The sequence below is a fragment of the Accipiter gentilis genome, chromosome 31 (assembly GCF_929443795.1).
Source record: "Accipiter gentilis chromosome 31, bAccGen1.1, whole genome shotgun sequence".
NCBI lineage: Eukaryota > Metazoa > Chordata > Aves > Accipitriformes > Accipitridae > Astur > Astur gentilis.
In genome coordinates this window covers 2,291,158-2,311,078 of record NC_064910.1, presented here as the reverse complement: position 1 = coordinate 2,311,078, position 19,921 = coordinate 2,291,158, and the positions used below count along the sequence as shown (strand labels likewise).

Genomic DNA, 19,921 nt, shown 5'->3' with positions numbered 1-19,921 from the left:
GCTGCAGAATATCTTGGTAATATGCCATGACTGTTTGTTTCATAACCACCAGGCCAGAGCTTGCACGACCAGCTACAACCTTATACCAGCATAATCTAACTGGAATCCTTGAAACAGCGGTGAGGGCAACTAATGCCCAGTTTGATAATCCAGAGATTCTCAAACGATTGGATGTTCGACTTCTGGAGGTCTGTTGCATCATGGTGACTCTGACCTGAAACATACCTTATTTTGTGTGTGTATATGTGCAGACATCTACATGAAACAAAATTTTCATATGTTTATATAGTAAATATGCCCCCTTCCCCCCCTTTCCTTTGAAGTCTACTTTGAATTATGTAAACCTCATTTAATAGGTCTTCCCTTCTTTTCTCATTTCCTGCCTATTGTCTATTTGTATTTCAATCTGTGGGTTTACAGCTGTTTCACTGACAATACAAAGTTGAGATTTGGAGTCTAACAGTAATTGATGCTGGTGGCCCTGATTTGAGGTTCTGCAAACAGTAATTGATGCTGGTGGCCCTGATTTGAGGTTCTGCAGACGGCTCCTGCTGCTGTTTCTCTTACAAGAATCTGGGGGGTAGTCTCTTTGTCACCAGTAGTTACAAAGAGTGAAGCAAAGAAAGTGTGTTTCATGAAGGAGACCTCTGGTAAGAATCTTGAGCTAATGAGAGTGCTCCAGTCTCAGAGATGGAAGTTAACTGATGAACTGTAGCATCTGAAAGAAGTCTATACCTTAGGCTGAGTCCTGCCTAAGAAGTTTTTCCTTCCTGTCCTTTCCTTTACTAACTCCAATGGAAGAACATTGACATTACGAACATCAACATTTGGGTGAGGTGAATCCCACCCTTGTGTCAAACTTCGATTCATTTTTGCTTAATCTACTACTTAGAATAAGGAACTCCTGTAACTCACATTGATGTGGATGCTTGTTTCTTCATACGCTGTGGAGAATGGAAGAGTAAGCAAGAGTTGGTCTTCAGCACTAGTGTGCTCTGATTATACACTGAAAGTAGCATATCTTTAATACAGGTATCTCCTGGGGACACTGGATGGGATGTCTTCAGCTTGGACTATCATGTTGATGGGCCAATAGCAACGGTAATGTCATATACTGCTGGCTGTAAACATGTCTTGAATACTGAATTGAATTGCTAATTTTTTATTATTTTTTTTTAAATAACTTTTGTTTTGGAGTGTAAGATCAGAGGGTCTTTTTTTTGGGATCTAGGATGCACTGACTGTATAAACAGTTGAGCCAAAATCTCAGTTCTTACAGACTGACTGTGAGTGCTGAAAAGCTACATTTAAAACAATCATTACTGAAAATCAGTAGTTCATTTGTTCCATCAGAGATTTTAGCAAGTACTTAATAACTGGCGTGCTCCTCTTCCATTATTACTAGTCTGTAACTGCTAATTTAGAATAATTTGCAAGGAACTGAAGAATGTATTTGAGGAGAACCTATTCATATTGTCTAAATGAAATTTGATAGGTAGTGTTCATTAGAACTACTGAGAAAATAGCTACACTATTGATCATTTAGCCTCTATAAAAAATTTGTAAAAGAACTTTTCATATGTAGTTCGAAAAGAGCGAAATGTTTAGGCTTTGCCATGTTCATCCCTTCTTACACCTCCTGTAGTGCCCTCTGCCTACTTGAATGTTAGGTAGCTCAGTTCAGCCCTTGAGGGAGGATCTTTCCAAAAGCTCAGGGGTTTCCAGGGATTTTGTTTTGACAATATTTACCAATAATCTGCATGGGTCAGATAAGATGGACTGTGAAGAGGTTCCTGGTCCTTCCGAACATTAGTCTATTAAATTTGTACTAATACCTTGTTTGTTTTGTAGGTATTTACACGTGAGTGCATGAGCCACTATCTTAGAGTATTTAATTTCCTTTGGAGAGCAAAGCGAATGGAGTATATTCTTACTGATATATGGAAAGGGCACATGTGTAATGCGAAGCTTCTGAAAAGTATACCAGGTGAGAGAGGCCCAAAAGGATGACATACTGGTAAACTGGATTTAGATGACTGCATCTTATTTTAAACTCTTTGTTAAGAGGGGAAAAAAGTAGTCTGTTGGGACAGATGAATTTTATATTTTGTTGCTTCTCATGACTGACTGTTTAATGTTAGATGATGATGAAGATAAAATAACATTATTGTAAATGGAAGTTTCCTGTTTGTTGTTTTACTTAATCCTTGGTTGTGAGTTTTTGTAGCAGTGAGCAAATGAAACATCCCATGTCTTTGGAAAAAGACTGTTACTCTTCCATCCCCTTTTACTCATCTTCCTTGATGCCTTCCTGCCTGTACCCTGTGTCTTCCTCTTTCTTGTGCTGGAAGTAGTAAGTCTCACACGTACACACTCCTGAATTTACTAGTTTTACCTTCGCTTATTCCCTATGCTTTTGTTTAGCTAAGAAGAGAAGAGGCTAAGAAGAGAGAGAGATGTCTGAGAAGAAAGAGGAAGGCTCTTTAAGTGTAGTGGCTCTGGTGTATGTTTAATAGACTGGGACTTGTTGATCCTACTTCTCAGCTGAGAATATAGCCATATTTGTGAGCACCTGTACTGGCTCACTCTTGACTCTTTTACCTGTCTACATTTCTCTCAGTAAAAAATAGCTATTGAGGGTTACACTTCTTTGTGACATAGTAGTATTTAAAAAAAATTTGTTTATGTTTTTATAAATAGGAACTGTTTGGTGGGTGGGCCACAGAAGTTTGCTGGGAAACAAGCTTTTTTAAAGTATGCTCTAGTGCACAAGGCTGATCTCTGGAACTGTACAGGATGACTATGTTTCCTTTCTGCTTCTGTGAGATAGGATTTTGTTCCCTTTGAGACTAGGGTGCAGGTAACAGATTTTATTCTCATCACCTGAGGGTCTTCAGGCTGGAGCTGTCTCCCATTGCTAGGGTTTTATTTGTTCTTGTGTTCTCAAGAGGAAGTTTGATTTTTTTTTTTTCCGTTTTTCTTCCCTTCTTACCAACCCCCTACACCCCTTTGGGAGGCCTTTCTTTGCCTCGGAGCAGTCTTCTGTAGACTGCAGTTGCTTGTCGCCTTTAGATTTGGCTACATTTTAAGTAACATAGACATTTAAAATGCTGGCCAAGCTGTTATATCTGTTGTTGGCAGAAGGAGCAGTGTTGTATTTCTCAGTTTGTGCCTCTGACAAAGGAGAGTATGTTTACAAAAACTTGTACTGCCTTCTGCCTGGAGGGACAGGAGTCTGTCTTAATCACTGGCATGTCTAAGTTGGAAGCTGAAATACATGGAGAGTCTACCCTAGCACTGATCTATGAAGTAGTAGTAGAACTTGCTTTTATTTTCTCTTTCTCCCTCCAAAACAGTTCCTTGCCCTTCCAGTCACAGAGCACTAAATGGAAGACAGTAACTGATAGGAGGAAGCAGCTGCCAGAGTCTTTTGTTTTTCAACCCCAAAGAGGTAGCATTTACTTTCCAGTATAGCTATATTCACAATTCACCAAAAGTCTTAACAGCCAGGGATTTTAATGCTTTAAAGTAGCACTTCTAGACAGTAGTGGCACGCTAGCTCTTTTCCTGTCAGTAGTTGGAAGAAGAAATACAGATGTATCCAACTCACCGATGTTGAAGAATTTCTATTGTTTAGCCAACCCTGGAGGTTTTTTTCGTTGATCCTATTTAAAGTTGATAGAACATAATGTGTTAGGGATAGTCTTCCTGCAAAGTCATAAGAAATGAAGAAAAGAGTAGCTTGCTACAATATCTTTTCAGATCATTGGATGGTCCTGTAACATCCCAAGATATGAAAATGTAGAATTCCTTTTGTTGTAGTCTCAGCTTGTCTGCAGTGGCAAATTACTTCGGCAGCTTTTAAGAAATTACTTCTGTCTGGATATTTGCCTGGTTCCAGAAGGCTGAGTGTCTTCATTCCAGAGAATTTTGGCAGTTGATGGTAATCTTGATATTACCCTTCTGCAACAGAGGTACCTTCTCTTACAGGTGAGCAGCTGAGGCCATTAGTGCCTCACCTGTGGGTCTCTGTCGTGGATCAGGGAGTAGAACCTGGACCATGTGAGCCACAAATTCCCTCCCCTGTCACACCCCCCCTCTCTTCTGGTCTCACTGTAGCTAAGTAATGCAAAAATATGCTGTCTGTGGTTTGAAGGCTAATGGTAAGAGATGTGACAGGCCCCAGAAGCAACTGCAAATCTGCGGCCTCAGATTTTCAACTGAAAGAAGGCATGGGACACTAACTGTATTTTACTCTCTGGGGTCTTTTTCACTAGTGATACTCAGCAAGTTTCCAGCACTGTCCAAGCACGCAGTTGGCGTAATCTTTGGCTCACATTTTCTAGGAGTTAATTATGCAATGTTCTTTGCTCATCTGTTGCCAGCCAGTATTGCTGCTACCACCCAAGACTAGTGGCTGTTTTATGAAGTATTCAATTTGGTAGAAAAAAGTTTACCAAGCTGGTTTGATGGCTGTGCCTGTCCTTGCGGTCTTTAACATGCCATCTCTTTGGATTTTTTTACAGAGCTTTCTGGGGTGCTGCATCAGTGTCACGTTCTGGCATCAGAAATGGTCCATTTCATTCATCAAATGCAGTATTACATTACATTTGAGGTATACTCTCTCCACCCAATTAGTTGCTTAAAAATTAAGTACTTTTAATATTCTGTATGTGTTGTGTGTCTTAAATTCCAAAGAGCTTGTCATCTAGCAAATCAAAACAGCACAATCCTGAATCATTGCTCCAGGTGCTTGAATGTTCGTGGGATGAACTCTGGAACAAGGTCCAACAAGCACAGGACTTGGATCACATCATTGCAGCTCATGAAGTTTTTCTAGACACAATCATAGCTCGGTGCTTGCTGGACAGCGATTCCAGGGTAAGTCTTCTACTTTGCATGAAATTGTAGCTTTCTGATCTTGGCTTATGTGTTAGAAGCCATCTTCTCTTACATGGTAGGAGCAAGGGGAAAAGTCATTTTTCTTCTTCTGATATAAGACCTTATTATGGTAGGCTCTGTATATATTCCCCAGACACAGTGACAGATGCTGATTACAAAACTTGTGACAATGTGGGCTAGTTGGTTTCAGTCCTAAGAAGCTGTGTGATCGTGCAACAACTGTCTTAGAGCTTTGCAAAACAGTCTTTCCAGCCTTGCATGCAAAGATTTAGTTTACTCGTGTCCTGAAGAATGGTAGTAACTTAAAACTCTTTTGCTGTACAACTGCTTCATTGTTTTGTTGCTTAACTGTCTCACAGGTACTTCTCAACCAACTTCGAGCTGTTTTTGATCAGATCATTGAGCTCCAGAATGCCCAAGATACAATGTACAGAGCTGCTTTGGAGGAGTTGCAGCTGAGGTTGCAATTTGAAGAGAGGAAAAAACAGCGGGAGCTTGAGGTACAGTAGGGATATTCCTAGAATGTGAAAATTAATTGAGGTAGATATACTTGCCTTTTGACATACTCAGGATTTTAGATACTATGTAGAGGTACAGCAAAAATGAAAAATGTAGTTGGGACAAATGTAAAAGTCATCAGCAGTAGCTAGTGAATTCAAACAAAACTGCTGAATGGTGTTTTTCATTTCTGTCTTGCACAAAACCTCTAGGTGAGCGGATTCTCTAGTGGCCATTGGAGGCTGAGAAATTTAGGGCTCTTTTAGGTGAAGGAAATAGAAGAGGCTTTAAGATTCTGAATGCTTTTGCAAAAAATACCATAGTTCCATGCCTGCCTCCCTACTGTCAGTCTGTGGGACATGTAGTGCTGGTGCGAGACTCGCCTGCTTTGCTAACCCTGAATTTCTTCCATGTGCTGTACAACCACCAAGGGGACTGATGGTTTCAATACTAGAGACTCCATGTGTGGCTTACTATGGCAATGGTTGGTTTGCATAAACATGGTGGTTTATCTGGGCAGAAGGTGGCCCAGTTAGCAACTTTCATCATGTGACACCTGACCTCTTAACTCATTTGATCTCTGTGTAGGGCAAGTGGGGTGTAACTGCATCAGAAGATGAAGAGGAGAGCAAGAGGATGAAAGAATTTCAAGACTCAATACCCAAAATGTGTTCACAGCTGCGAATACTGACTCACTTTTACCAGGTGCCCCTTAGATTATATTTTTTTTTAATATGGTTGCTGAGCTTTGATATAAAGAACTCAATTTCAGATATTGAGTAGGTGTAATTTCCATATTTTTGTGTGCAGTTTGTGGATCTAGGTCTTCATTTTTTGCTTCTCTACTTAAAATCCTGGATTCACTGTTCTTCAGCAGACAGTAGGTGTTATGATCATGTATGTTCCCCTGACAAAGGGGAATAGTCTCTTCATGTAAGTCTCCTCCTTCATCCAGTAGTGGAAATAATAGCTATCTTCTGGTGTAATCTGAAGGGGGGAAAAAAAAAGAAGAATTCCTTCTGCATTCCAGCTTTTCTCACCATCTTTGCAAGTCATTGCTATTAAAGACTGCAGAAAGGGTCCTTATTAAGGGCCTAACACTTGATTTTAAATGCACTGAGGTGGGCAATGTGTAAGCTGTTGGGGTGAATGTGCGCAGGCTGTCGTCTTTAATGATAATTATTCTGGCTTTCTCTTAATTTGTTATCTGATTCTAAAGCTCCCATTCCCCAGAAAAAACAGCTGTTAGATTTCAAGGAAAGCATTCTGGAAAGCGATGAAAGGGTGTGACACAGCACTATGTGCCACAGCAGCCTTTCAGGATTAGACCCTGGGTCAACCGAAAACCAAAATCCTATCCCACCTCATCTCTTGACTTTGATATGTGAGATACTCCTGATATAGTGTAGTGTACCTTTTAACTTCTCTTATTTATCACATTTGGCATGCCTGAAGTTAGGATTTTTTTAATAATGTTGATACTGAGTTTGACTTAAATTTGTAGGGCCTGCTTTCTTCCCTCTTGCTGTTGATATTTCCTGTATCTTTCTTTGTTATTCCAATATCCATAAATACACATTTAGACAAATGCTAAATATGTAAGCATGCATTGTTTCCCTAAGTAAATGAATGAGTTTGAAGTGGTTTTGCTGGGTTGTTACCCATACGTTTGTTTTACCTTGTAAGAGTACAACTGGTTCTTTATAGCAGTTATAGTTGTGACTGAGCACCTGTACAGGATGTGCAGAGCGCTTCCCAGTCCTCCTCTCTGGTGGTTTGCATCAGATCCATTTCTGTATTGCCTATAGCTTTGCCAAGCTTATAGCTACCCTGGAGGTAGTGCTGTGTTGTCAAAGGAGTTCAGTTCACATGGAAGTTTGAAGGAAAACAGGATAGTACACCCAGGTTATAAAATACCAGTGGCTTTTGTTGGAGGCTGTAGAGATCCTGAGCTTTGATGCGAGGACTTCAAAGCTGGGAGGAATTTGCTTGTGGATCCAAATACTGCGGTGCTCCCTCCAAGAGGAAAATAGAGCCAAATTATTTCAGTGTAAGCTGTGAATAGATTGTAGTTTGTGTGCTCTACAGGATTACAACAAGTTGACAGTGTAGCTTTTGCCTGGGTGGACTGTATTCCTGCTGAGCCCTACTATAGATTTTTCCATGCAGGACTTACCTGGCCAGCCTTGGTCATCTTTGGAAATAACAGGGTGCTCTAGTTATGGGCATGTCCACATTAGTATTTAGTGGAGATCAGGAGTGAGCTCTTCAAATGAGTCTTTCCATCTTCTTGAAGTCCTCTCCTTTCCTGCATGCTGAGCAGCTCTTGCAGTCCCTTGGCTAGAGCCCAGAGGGAAGATGGGCTTCAGGAGAGTGCTTCCTGCTTACTGAGTGCAAGTCCCACAGAAAAACCTCTCCAACTGCATAGAGTCTAGCTACTGGTCTGTAGGGCACCAACTACCCTAACTGGCAGATGCCCTGCTGTGCTGGGGTGCTGCTTGCTGCTGTATAACCTGCATCAAATACGCGGGTTTGAAGCAAGCGGTGGTCTACCTCTGGCCTGGCCCGCGTTGCACGTGCCGCATGGAAACAAGGGGAGATCTCCTGCTGGCCTGGGTCGGGTCCCGAATGGTGTCCCAGGTATGGTGGGGCTGCCCCAGGGGGGTGGCCCAGGGGCAGCCCCAATGCAGCTCGGGAGCTGTCAGGCAGATGGGGGGTGCCAGCAGGGCATGGGGGGAGTGATTTAAAAGACCGAGCTGTTTGCCCTGGAGACTCTGCTGTGTGTGGCAGACCTTTGAAGATAAAATGAAGCTCTGGGGTTTTGCGGGAAGAACGAATCCGGCACGACCGATTTGCCGACGGTGGGGTAGAAAAGCTCATGCTCGCCTTTGGCCGGATTCCCTCTGCCTCCTTGCCAGGCCTGGGCACCACGCGGCATCCCTCTGCAAAACACACCGGTGATGTCGTCTTAGCTGTCTCTTGGGTTTTTCTGTCTCCTCCAGGGAATCGTCCAGCAGTTCTTGGTCCTGCTGACAACGAGTTCTGACGAAAGCCTTCGGTTTCTTAGCTTTAGATTGGACTTCAATGAACATTATAAAGCAAGAGAGCCAAGGCTCCGTGTGTCGCTGGGCGCTAGAGGCAGACGAAGCTCACATATGTGACGCAGCTGCTAAGGACCGCACCTCGGTATCCGAAGGATGTTGAACCTCTTGTTGGACAAGGCAATCAGTGTTGATGTAATACAACCAAATCGTGCGTGATCGGTGTCTACCATTTCTGCAGGCAACGTGTTTTCAGTCATGTGATTGTGTGACACTGTATAGCAGAAAGGGAAAAAAGGAGGGTTTTTTTACACTGACGTTTCTAGAATTACCAGACTAAATGGGCTGATTGAACCTCTTCCAATCAACTTCTTAAATCATCCTTTTAAACAAATGCCAGTTTTATTTGAAGCTTCTGAGCTCTCCCCACTGTAACTTATATCTGTGTCAAGGAAATTGCATCTTTTGTTTATAGAAAGCACCATTTCCTTTTTTAACAAGAAAATAAGAAGGTTATTTTTTCTATATGTACTTGTTCTATTTGAAGAGAGCTTTTGTTAAAGCCAACAGATTAGGACCCAGACCTAATGTCCTTGTTAAGAAGCTATACAGCATTTCATTATGCTGAGTTTCAGTGTTGTGATGTGTTTGACTGTGTGAGAACCTTTGTATCAGGAGACATAAACCTATATTTAATTTTTTTGTTGTTTAACTGAAATAAAAATTTAGTAGGGAAATTCTATGGTTACTGTACAGGAGAAAACTATAGAAGCAGAGCAGGAGTGTATCTATTGCACATAAGATCTAAAAAATGAAGTTAGAGCCTCAGTACTGTGAAAGGAAAGTGTTGGTTAAGATTGAGTTGAATGAAATAATTGATGTTCAAAATCAGATGTGTAGAAACAAACTGACTTGGCTAATGTTGACTTCATTCTCTTCCCTTCCCTATTTTTTCATTGTAAATATTTATATATTGCTGTCCAGATGTTGGGGTGAGGAGGATTCTTCTTTTGCAAAGTTGTCATTATATCAGGTCATTTATTATGTTCCACAAGTGCAAGCTTAGAAAAATAAAAACACAATTATCTTTCAATCAAGTGTTTTGCTTTTTGTAATTGAAAGATGATGATTTTTCCACAGGGTAAGAAAGAAGCTTCCAGTTAGGAGAGTATTGATTCACAGACCCCTACCCATTACAGGATTTTGGTACTAGTCTGATCTATAGTTACAGTTGTGTGCAATTCATTAACTAACAATGACCCTCAGATCAACCAGGTCTGTGGCCTTTTTTGCCCTTTGCCCTTGCTCTGCTTGAACCCTGGGAAGCAGAGGCGCTTGCCAGGCCACGCAGGTGAGACTGCTGGGAGTCACGATGGAGGTGAACTCTTGTGGGGACGATGCACTGACTTGCAGCCCTGGACTAGCGGGTTTGCCCTCCGGACACCAGGATTCCCGTTATTGTGCAGGCCCTGGAGTCCTTGCTTTTGTTAAATAAGACATGTAAGGTTTTTAACCATGTGTCCTTAAAGGACCTGCTGGCGCAGCTACCCTTCACCTGATCAGTGCAGCCTGTTGCGTGTCCTTATTAAATCCCCTTCCCTTCTCCTGGGTGTCCGTGATGGGGGTCTGAGTGCGGCAACTGGAGTGGGATTGCGGGTGGGAGGTGTGTGTGTGGTGCCAGCAACCACGGACGCTGCCCTGAGAGGACGTACGGATCCAGAGTGAAGGGGTCCAGGGGTCTGCGGCTGGCTGGACTCTGTGTGTAAGCCTGGCTACGGGAGAGATCCGCGTTTGTACTGCGAGCCTCACGGATGGTGCTGTCTTCAAGGATTTAGGGAGGTTGAACAGCCCTGTCTGCTCTACGGGGCCTCGTCCTTGGGGCTTGAGCAGCCTGAATGTCAGCGTGAGCAGCCACTGTATGGGAACTGATGGAGTGTCCCGTCTGTGCCAGCCCATCCCGCGTGCCGGGGCACGGGAAGAAGGAAACCCTCCACGGATGGGACCTGTGCGCTGCACCACGGGAAAATCCATGCGGGCTCCGTCCCGTGCTGCCCAAAGGTGGGGTCTCCAGCAGCCAAAGAGGTATAAGTTTTGCTCACTACCTGTATTCCTTTTTTTATCCTATTCATTTTCCATTTGTTGTCAGGCCTTTCTTATTGAGATCCAGAAAGAACTCTGCACCCTCTCTCTCGCTAACTGACCTCCTAGTGCAGAACATTGTACTTAGAAAGGTAAGTAATATATATACACACACACACTATATGTTAATGGGAGATACAGATATATAGATCTCCCAATAATATATAATATATCTGTATCTCCCACTAATGGACCTCCACCCAGCTCAGCCAGAGGGGGGAAGCAGGATGAGGCTGTTGGTGCTGCCTGGGTCCATGCCAGTGCTCTGTGTGTCTGTCTGAGGTGATCTGTGTGGCCGTCCATGTGTTTATATGTAAATATATATACACACACATATGTGGCATGTGCATGTGCCTATAGGGGATGTATCCCAAGTCTCGCTACTGGTTGGACCTGGGGCTGTGGAGCTGTGGCAGCCTCACTTCTGTCAGGCTGCTGGATTCAGTGATTCCTAACAAAAGTGAGAGAGAAATGATCTTGCATTTCATTTGTGCCTGGAGACCAATACTGAATTCTACATAAACGTGCGGACTTGGTGTAAAAGTTGACAACCTCCTCCTGCTGCGACTGTACCGGTGGCTTGCCTTGCAGTGGGTGGCAGCAGCACCGTTCAGGTACGTTCCTAAAGAGAAACAGAGGAGTTTTAGCTTTTTGCTTTATTTTTTAACACTGAACTGCTTATCTACTACAATCAGTGTTAAGGATTATCATTCTTAACACCACATTTACTATACAAAGCTATTCTTCATTTTGTAAGATACATAATGCAGGCTTCTGGCTGGTAATTTCAGTGTTTTGCTGTTGGAGCCACAGTGTCTGAAAATACAAGTAGAGCTGGGGGCCGTGTCTCCAGGCTGGAACAGGCGCAGCTCCTCCTGCTCTCTGCATCCTACCCCGGGGCCATCGCTAACCGACCCCGCACACTCGGCTCCCTCCTTTTCAGAGTTGCCAAGGCCTAAAGAAATTTCGGAGAAACTGCAGCAAAAAGCAGAAATGCAGAAACCGAGGTTAAAATCATCATCCACCTCAGGAAGTCACACAATATGCAGAACTCTTCTAGGGTGAAGGGCTATCCGTGCGGGGCTACCGATATCATATATACATAGAACAGAAAAGTGCTGAAAAGTATTTATGTCTTATTCTTTTAAATTACAAGGGATATTTGTTCTGGTAACTGACATGGAAATTATATCTTAACTAATATGAACTCTGAAGAAGAAAATGTTAAAAAAGAGCCCTAAAAATTTAATCTCCCTCTAAGTTACAACTGCCGCAGGGTACAGGACGATGCAATTTAATATCTTAGAAACATCCACTAGGAAATGCAGAAGCCCATGGTATAATGTATTTTCCAGTGAATTAGGTTTAGGTTCAGGATAGGTGATCAAGGACAGAATATAATCTTAATCCAGTTTTATTTTAGTGATTCTATTTTTCACTCCAGGCCCTGTGGGTTTTCTCCTCTTACACCAGATGCAGTGAACAAATGCCAGGGTCTCTCAACTCTACATAGGAGGATACTTTTCTTTATAAAGAAACTAAATCTACATGATTTACTTTGTTAAAATTAGTTGTGGGAGGATTCTGTCTTCATCCTCCCACATATCTAAGGTGTCCATTTTTTGGAAAAGAACTTTTTTCAACCCTTTAAAATAGCATTTCTATCAAGAATGGCCAATTATCTTTGGTCAGTGTGAAACTGTAACTTCCAGTACACCACATCTAAGAATGATTTTCAGTATTAAGGGCACTTTTTAAGTGCACGTGTAAATTTTTTTAAACACATTAGGGTTGAAAGGTAATGAATGATCAAAAAAAAGGGAGGCATCTGGACAGAAAATTGAAGCTTATTTTAAAACTTCTAGACTTAAAGATTGGAGTCCCCTGTGACATTGCATGAATGTTTCCTAACGCTGACCTTGGAAACCAGCTGTGGGTGTAGACACTTGTGCTCATTTCAATTTTCACCCAAAGGAGCAGCCTCAGAGACGACAGAGCACATTTCACACATACGGAAAGGCGCTCAGAGACTTCTCGGAAGTGCCCAATTCATTTTGAGAATCCTCTTTTGGCTACTTGAAACCTAAAATATCACTTTAACCTCTAATAAGATTCTACTAATTGGAGAGAGGGGAAAAAAAGCTGGGAGACCTGCAAGAGATTTGCAAATATTTGTAAGTAGAGCAGGGACAGATACAAGAACTTGCTGTTTCAGAAGTCGGAGGAAATAATTCTGTATGGTTTCTAGAAGGACATTGTAACCATCACCTGCTCCACCTAGTTTAACAAACCAAAATTACAGTGCCAAAGATAACAATAAACAGGCACAAGTGAGATATTCTCCTTCTTAGCCTGCGGTTGTTCAGAATGAAAGGTTTCTGCAGCCATTGATTTAACTTGTCGTATGTCACTCTGAGGGCTTGCTGAACCGCAATTTTAAAATATGTTAGTTTTATGTTGACAGGGAATACTACAAATTTAATGTATGAACCGCTTGGTCTCTCTGAAGTATTAAGCCAGGCTCCCTGATGTAGTATTTTAACTACTTTATGTTAGCTTGGAGCAATGCAGTCTTTAAGGCATCAGAATCGCTTGTAAGGGTTAATTTGGTGCTTACTGTCTTTCACCTGAAAAGCAGCAAAGGTGTCTCAGTATTTATTTTCCTTCTTTTTGTTCCGAAGCTAGTTTTTTTGCTAATACACTTTGACTACCCAATATTGTACATTCGCTCATAAAACCATTGGGCCAAAACCTGAGTGCCACGTGGGTGGAAATAGAGACTCGAAGGCAGGTGAAAGGACAAAGATGAGCAGGAGTGGACAGGGTCAGAGAGAATACAGAGGTCAGGAAAGTTAAAGAAACCAAGGTGATGGGTAGGCGCTCACAAAAGGAAAGGAGGGCAGAGGAGAGAGAGCAGGGATCCTGAGAGACAGCAAATGGTGACCAAAAAGATGCTCAGGAAAGAATAGCGAAAGAAAAACATAGCAAGAAAAATCTGAGGCGTGTAGGAGGTGAAATTTCTATCACTGCGCGGTTAGTTTACTTTAGCTCTTTGTGGAACAAATTCTGTTAAATGTTTTCCTCCAGAAGTCATCGGAACAGCAATTAAGTTAGCTAGAGTATGGAAAATGCAATTAGAGTGATTATTACCATCAGCCTGAATATTAAAAGGTATGATAGGAAAAAGCTGTCGTAAGGTGATTACCCCGTGTATGAAATCCAGTGCCACGGAGAATGAAAAACCAATTATTTGCATTTGAGATACACGCCACAAGAACAAGGTAGTTGGGCATCTAGGACCCCTCTCACTTCTACAGTGGGAACATTCCCAAAACTAGTCAAGGCCACTTCATCGCCCTTTACAGTTTTTTCCAAAAATTGCTAAGAGAGAGGCAAAGAACACAGTCTTCGGCTTTGCTTTCTAACAAGGCACTGCATTCAGTCCTTAAAAGAGGGTATTTGTACTGAGTTTTACCTCTTGTTTCTAATGAACGGTGCTGAAGGGCGTAAAGAAACAGAGGGAAATTACAGACAGGCTTACAACAGCAACTAAAAAGGCAAATGGGAACTTTCCCTTAACAACCTGGTGTGTAAAAATAAGAATTAGAGCATATTATAATGGGCAGAAAATGAAGAAAACAAAATTCTCTAGAAAACAATTGAACCATCAGATGGAGAGGAGTAAAACTGCACCATTTAGTGGAGAACAGAAAGCATAAATAGAACATAAAATGTGGGGTGAAAATGGTATTTGATAAATGCAAAAAGCAATAGAACTTCCATTCATTGAAACTTTTATTGACATGACTAAAGTTTATGACAAAGAACATATTTTTGACAGCTGTGATCCAGGCTATTAGAACAACTGTAAATGAACTGGAATATTTTGTTTATCCTGTAAAAGAGACTAACGCAGTATAAATTTATACCCTTTGTGTACATATATATGTGTGTACGTAATACATGGCACATAATTAATGGAAATGCTAGTAGACCAATAGGAATATAATTATTATGTCATTTTATTTGCTAAGGAAAAAGATATGATACAGATTTCTCAGCTGCAGCAGAACGACGGGCAAGCCAACACTATTTTTCTCCAAAGTGCCAGACAGGGCATTAGACGCTGCAGAAAATGGGTTTCATAAGCACTGCAGACAAAACAAGCACTGCGCTTCTGCAAAAGCCATTTGCAACTTAGCTGCAAGAACAATTGGAGATCAGCGTTTCCCAAAACAACTGAAGAGGGAACGTGTAGTGACTTGACTTCCTAAACCTCTTGTCATTCTTTTTTTTCAAAGGCGACTGAGAAATAGAGACAGCTACATTCTGAAAATAAGTCATGTCACAACTTCCCTTTCACCTTGGTTTCCCTCCCCACCAGCCTCATTTCTCCCTTTCAAACCTCTAGGGGAGTTCTGGGATCCTTGATACGATTAGGAAGGAGAGTTCAAAGGTTCTTATAAATGCAGCTCTTGAGAGATGAAGTTAGTCAAGAGGTACAGGCAAGGTGTATCCTTTAGAAAGCCATAAATAAACAAATAATCGTAAGCACAACATTACGCAAACACCTGCTCTGAATTGCCCACAACACCCTCCTAACAGCATTCAGGCGCTGAAGAGTCCTGGACTCGGATTCCCTTTGTAGTCCAGCATTGTACGGTACAGGCTCTACAAGCAATATACTCCAGGTCTTTGATGTTTCCATCAACCAGGTTACCTCATTGCCCACAGGAGCAATTAGCTGGTGAGATCTACTCTAGAAGCCCCTGTGGGCAAAAGAAACAGGTAGGCATTTTCAAAAAAGTCTTCAGGGGACACCAAAGAAACAGGAAAAAAATAATTTTGGCATTGTGAAGAGACACCTTTACTGGTAAGATGTCCCATCTTCTAGGAGAAAAGCAGCAAAGCAGCTGTGAGAGGCAGAGCAGCAGAGGGATGGTACCTGCCAGATCCAGACGTATCCCGGAGTTGGAATGTGTGCACAGGTTCCAGTATTTCACAGGCAAAAAAGTTTTGGAAGTTAAAATAAATCAAAGCTCCTGCAAGCCAAAAGAGCAAACCAGACATTAATAACAGAATAGGAAATAATTACAGAAAGAGTAATTGGATGGTAGCCAGGCAGTATAAGAAAAGAATAAATGTTACATTTCCTTAATTAAGACCCTTAAAGGGCAATACAGTAAGTGACTCAGAAGAAACAGCTGCATAGAAGAAGTTTACAGGTGCTTGTGGCTTGAACTATAGGGTTTCTTAATGGGCAATTATATAATTGTAGGCTTATTTTAAGGCTTGACCTTTCTCCATTACAAATAAAGAACTCCTCAAGAGCACCTTATGAAGGCGTAGGTAGGTACCAAGCAACAACAAATTTTGAAGTTCAACCCGGCAAGCTGATGCGGATGCAGGTTAGTGTTCCTTGCGGCAGGCACCCGGACATACCGAGGGGCTTCCAAGGACGTATGGGATGCAGAAGGACAGAAATCCTGCAGATCCCGTCCCTTGGGCAGACGGGGATGCGGCCGATGCGGCGTCGCACACCGCGCCGACGTGGTCCCTCCGGGTCCCTGGTCAGAGCCAGCTCTTGTAGGGGTTTGCTGAGCTCCAGCTGAAGCTCTGCATAAACCTCCCGCTTTTCTTCGACCCCCTGGCCTGTGCCTGAGTACATGGACACAGAGCAGAAGCGATTTGCTGTGCAAACTCCGAGGCTGAAATTCCTGAAACAGCCTTTAGAGGACAGCGGAGAATTGCAAATGACACATTTTCCGCTTTGGCCTCATAGTCCGGGATCCTTCGGGGGTTTTATATGAATTTTGAGTTCTGATTCAAAGTGCAGACGAAGTGTAGCTTCTGTTTTAACGTGTGCTGCTCTTGTACTATGGCTTTCTAAGATCAGGTTGGGGCTCATAACGTCTGTGTATCTTTAATTACATTATAGCCTATTCTATCATGAAAAATTCCAGTTTCTACCTGGCTAACCTATAACCTTGCTGAACAAACTGCTGCATTGTCAAAAGGAGCTCAGACCTTCATAATTGAGGTCTAATGGTAAAGAGAACGGTGTCCCCGGATAAAAAACAATGGTGACCCTTGCTGGAGGCTGTAGTGATCCTGAACTTTGACACAGGGGCTTTAAAGCGGTGAGAAATTTGCCATCTGGGTCCCAATATTGCACTTCTCCCTCCCTGGGAGAAGGTGGGCCAAATTCTTTAAGAGCTCTTCGCAGCGATTAGGCTGTAGTTGGGTTTTGCTCTGAATTGGTAGAAGCCGGCTGGGTCAGCAGTGGCAGACCTTTGAAGATAAAATGAAGCTCTGGGGTTTTGCGGGAAGAACGAATCCGGCACGACCGATTTGCCGACGGTGGGGTAGAAAAGCTCATGCTCGCCTTTGGCCGGATTCCCTCTGCCTCCTTGCCAGGCCTGGGCACCACGCGGCATCCCTCTGCAAAACACACCGGTGATGTCGTCTTCGCTGTCTCTTGGGTTTTTCTGTCTCCTCCAGGGAATCGTCCAGCAGTTCTTGGTCCTGCTGACAACGAGTTCTGACGAAAGCCTTCGGTTTCTTAGCTTTAGATTGGACTTCAATGAACATTATAAAGCAAGAGAGCCAAGGCTCCGTGTGTCGCTGGGCGCTAGAGGCAGACGAAGCTCACATATGTGACGCAGCTGCTAAGGACCGCACCTCGGTATCCGAAGGATGTTGAACCTCTTGTTGGACAAGGCAATCAGTGTTGATGTAATACAACCAAATCGTGCGTGATCGGTGTCTACCATTTCTGCAGGCAACGTGTTTTCAGTCATGTGATTGTGTGACACTGTATAGCAGAAAGGGAAAAAAGGAGGGTTTTTTTACACTGACGTTTCTAGAATTACCAGACTAAATGGGCTGATTGAACCTCTTCCAATCAACTTCTTAAATCATCCTTAATGAATGTGATATTTAATTTGGAGCCTTCTGAGCTCTCCCCACTGTAACTTGGGTCTGTGTCCAGGAAATCACATGTTCTTTTGTTTAAGAAAGCATCCTTTCCTTTCTTTTTTTAACAAGAAAATAGGGTTCTTTTTCTATATATACTTGTTCTATTTGAAATCACTTTTGTTAAAGCCAAGAGTTTTGGACTCAGACCTAACATTCTTCTTAAGAAGCTATATAAAGCATGTAATTATGCCCATTTTCAATACTGTGATATATTTATGGCAAACTTACATACTTTAAGTTTTTTTCTGTGTTTGTTTTCAAGGTTAATATTGCAAATAAAAGTCATTTAGTAGGGAAATTCTATGGTTACTGTATAGGAGCAAACTGTAGAAGCAGAGCAGGAGTGACCTTACTGCATATGAAATATCCTAAGAACTGAAGTTAAAACCTCTCGAGGGAAAGCGTAGTTTATTGTCAAAATCCAATGTCTTAGAAAGAAAATGGCTTGGGTAATCAAGAGTGCTTTATTTCTCTTTCCTTGCCTATTTTTCTTTTGTAAGTATTTATATATTGCTGTCCAAATATTGGGGGAGGGAATATCTTTTTTTTTTTTTTTGTTTGCAAGGATGCCATTATATCAGGTAATTGAAGTATCCATACATTGTATTCCACAAGTACAAACTTATTAAAACACAGTTGTCTTTCAAACACTTGTTTTGCTTTTTGCAATTGAAAGACGCTGACTTTTGAGCAGGGTAAGCAAGGAGAAGCCTCCAGTTCGGAGTACAGTTGGTTTACACATATCTCTAGCGAACCAACCCTTTACAAGGCTTTGGTACTACTATTAACTATAGTTACAGTTGCGTGCAATTCATTAACGAACAACTGCCCTCAGATCAACCAGGTCTGTGGCCTTTTTTTGCCCTTTGCCCTTGCTCTGCTTGAACCCTGGGAAGCCGAGGCGCTTGCCAGGCCGCGCAGGTGAGACCGCTGGGAGTCACGGTGGAGGCGAACTCTCACGAGGACGATGCTTCAAACCCGCAGGTCCAGACGAAGAGGTTTGCCCTCCGGACATCCAGACACTGCCGAAGGGGGAAGCGGTGCTCCCCGCAGGTTATCCTGCAGGGTAACCTGCCTGTCCCAGGTGGGATGGACGCCGAGTTTCCAGCGGCACTGTGTGGTGTAAGAGGGATGGAGCCGCAGAGACGAGCTGAAGTTCAGGTAGTGAATAAGTCCTGGGAACGGGGGTGGCAGAGGGTGAAGGAGGGGGGGATTCGGCCGCGATGTCGTTTTCCTTCTGGACAATTAGACGTATTGCTCTCAAGAGGAAGCCTTTTAAATCAAAATCAAAAGGGGCAGATTAACTTTTTAGCAGGCTGCCAATCCCTTGAAATAAATCTGCTGACCAAGACTTTGCAGATTCTGTAGCTGAGGCAAAGACAGGGTTTTGCCTTCTCCCAGCTCCAACAGAAGGTGCCCTGTATTTTTCACCCGAAGAATCTGGGTGATATGACCTGCAATTTACACTGCCGGTCCGTTTGGTTTGTCTGTTATTTTGCTGTCTCACAAATGTGCTGGTGATCTCTCAGCACCAAATCACTGATTTAGGCCAGGGAGGAGCACCTCCCTGATGACGCAAAGGTCTGGCGTAGTATAAACTTCAGCTAAATTGGCTTTAGGCTTCTGAAGGAGCCAAAAGTCAGCCTCTAAGGTAAGCAAGCAGGTTTACTACCAGGAGAGAAGCCTGCCCTGCATCAGCCTCTTCCTCACCTGCATTACAGGACGGCTGAGCTCTGTCCTGACCTAGGTAAGCTGTGCTGAGACTCTGAGCTTTGCTTTGAAGCAGTTACCTTTAGCGAGATAAAACGTAAATCTCCAAGTTTTGCAGCAGAAACATCCATTATGGCAATGTATTTGATAAAACTATTTGTGACCCGTGTAGAGGATGGAGACCTGTATTACCAAACTGTCGTGTCTTTCAGCGCCACTTGCAGGTCGTGTGCTTGTTTAATGAAGAGGGTTTCTCACGTCTTTTCTCCCGCTCCCTTCCCTCCGTTTTGCCCTCTCTTCCCTTCACTAAGCTAGCTTTAACTGAGTTCTTGCCACGTCCTCCCTCCTGCGGCCGTACAGCCCTCTGCTCTTCCCCTGCTCCCGGAGATCTGCAATGAGCTCCCAGGAATTGCTGGTGCCTCCCCGAACCTTTGAGCTGAGACGTGGGGATGGACTTCAGAAAGTCTAACTTCCCCTTCTCTTCTGGGGTCTGTTTTTTGTTCCTTTTAGCTGTAGTTAGAGCTGTGTTTCTCCTTCAAACCAGAAGTCGGGCTTTTTGCCTCCTTCTCGCTCTTCTCTCCCAACTAACTGAACTTGCATTTTTATTAAGTCATTTCAGCAGCTCTCTGGTATCACCAATTACAGTTATGAGT

The 19,921-nt window shown here is 42.8% G+C and overlaps 1 protein-coding gene across 2 annotated transcripts in view; it reads left to right on the top strand.

Moving 5' to 3' along the window:
- The window catches only part of TUBGCP3 (tubulin gamma complex associated protein 3), a 61,824-nt gene extending 44,328 nt beyond the window's left edge, over nucleotides 1-17,496 (top strand). Inside the window, exons 15-22 of one of the 2 annotated variants that reach the window (XM_049834304.1) lie at nucleotides 53-188; nucleotides 1,033-1,101; nucleotides 1,852-1,987; nucleotides 4,527-4,615; nucleotides 4,750-4,881; nucleotides 5,262-5,402; nucleotides 5,989-6,105; nucleotides 17,082-17,496. In XM_049834304.1, the coding sequence (XP_049690261.1) occupies nucleotides 53-188; nucleotides 1,033-1,101; nucleotides 1,852-1,987; nucleotides 4,527-4,615; nucleotides 4,750-4,881; nucleotides 5,262-5,402; nucleotides 5,989-6,105; nucleotides 17,082-17,240 (979 nt within the window). In that variant the 3' untranslated portion in view covers nucleotides 17,241-17,496. Of the gene's footprint in view, nucleotides 1-52; nucleotides 189-1,032; nucleotides 1,102-1,851; nucleotides 1,988-4,526; nucleotides 4,616-4,749; nucleotides 4,882-5,261; nucleotides 5,403-5,988; nucleotides 6,106-8,402; nucleotides 9,514-17,081 lie in introns of those variants that run through there. The other variant, XM_049834303.1, reaches the window with a different exon arrangement.
- The last annotated feature ends 2,425 nt before the right edge of the window (nucleotides 17,497-19,921 follow it).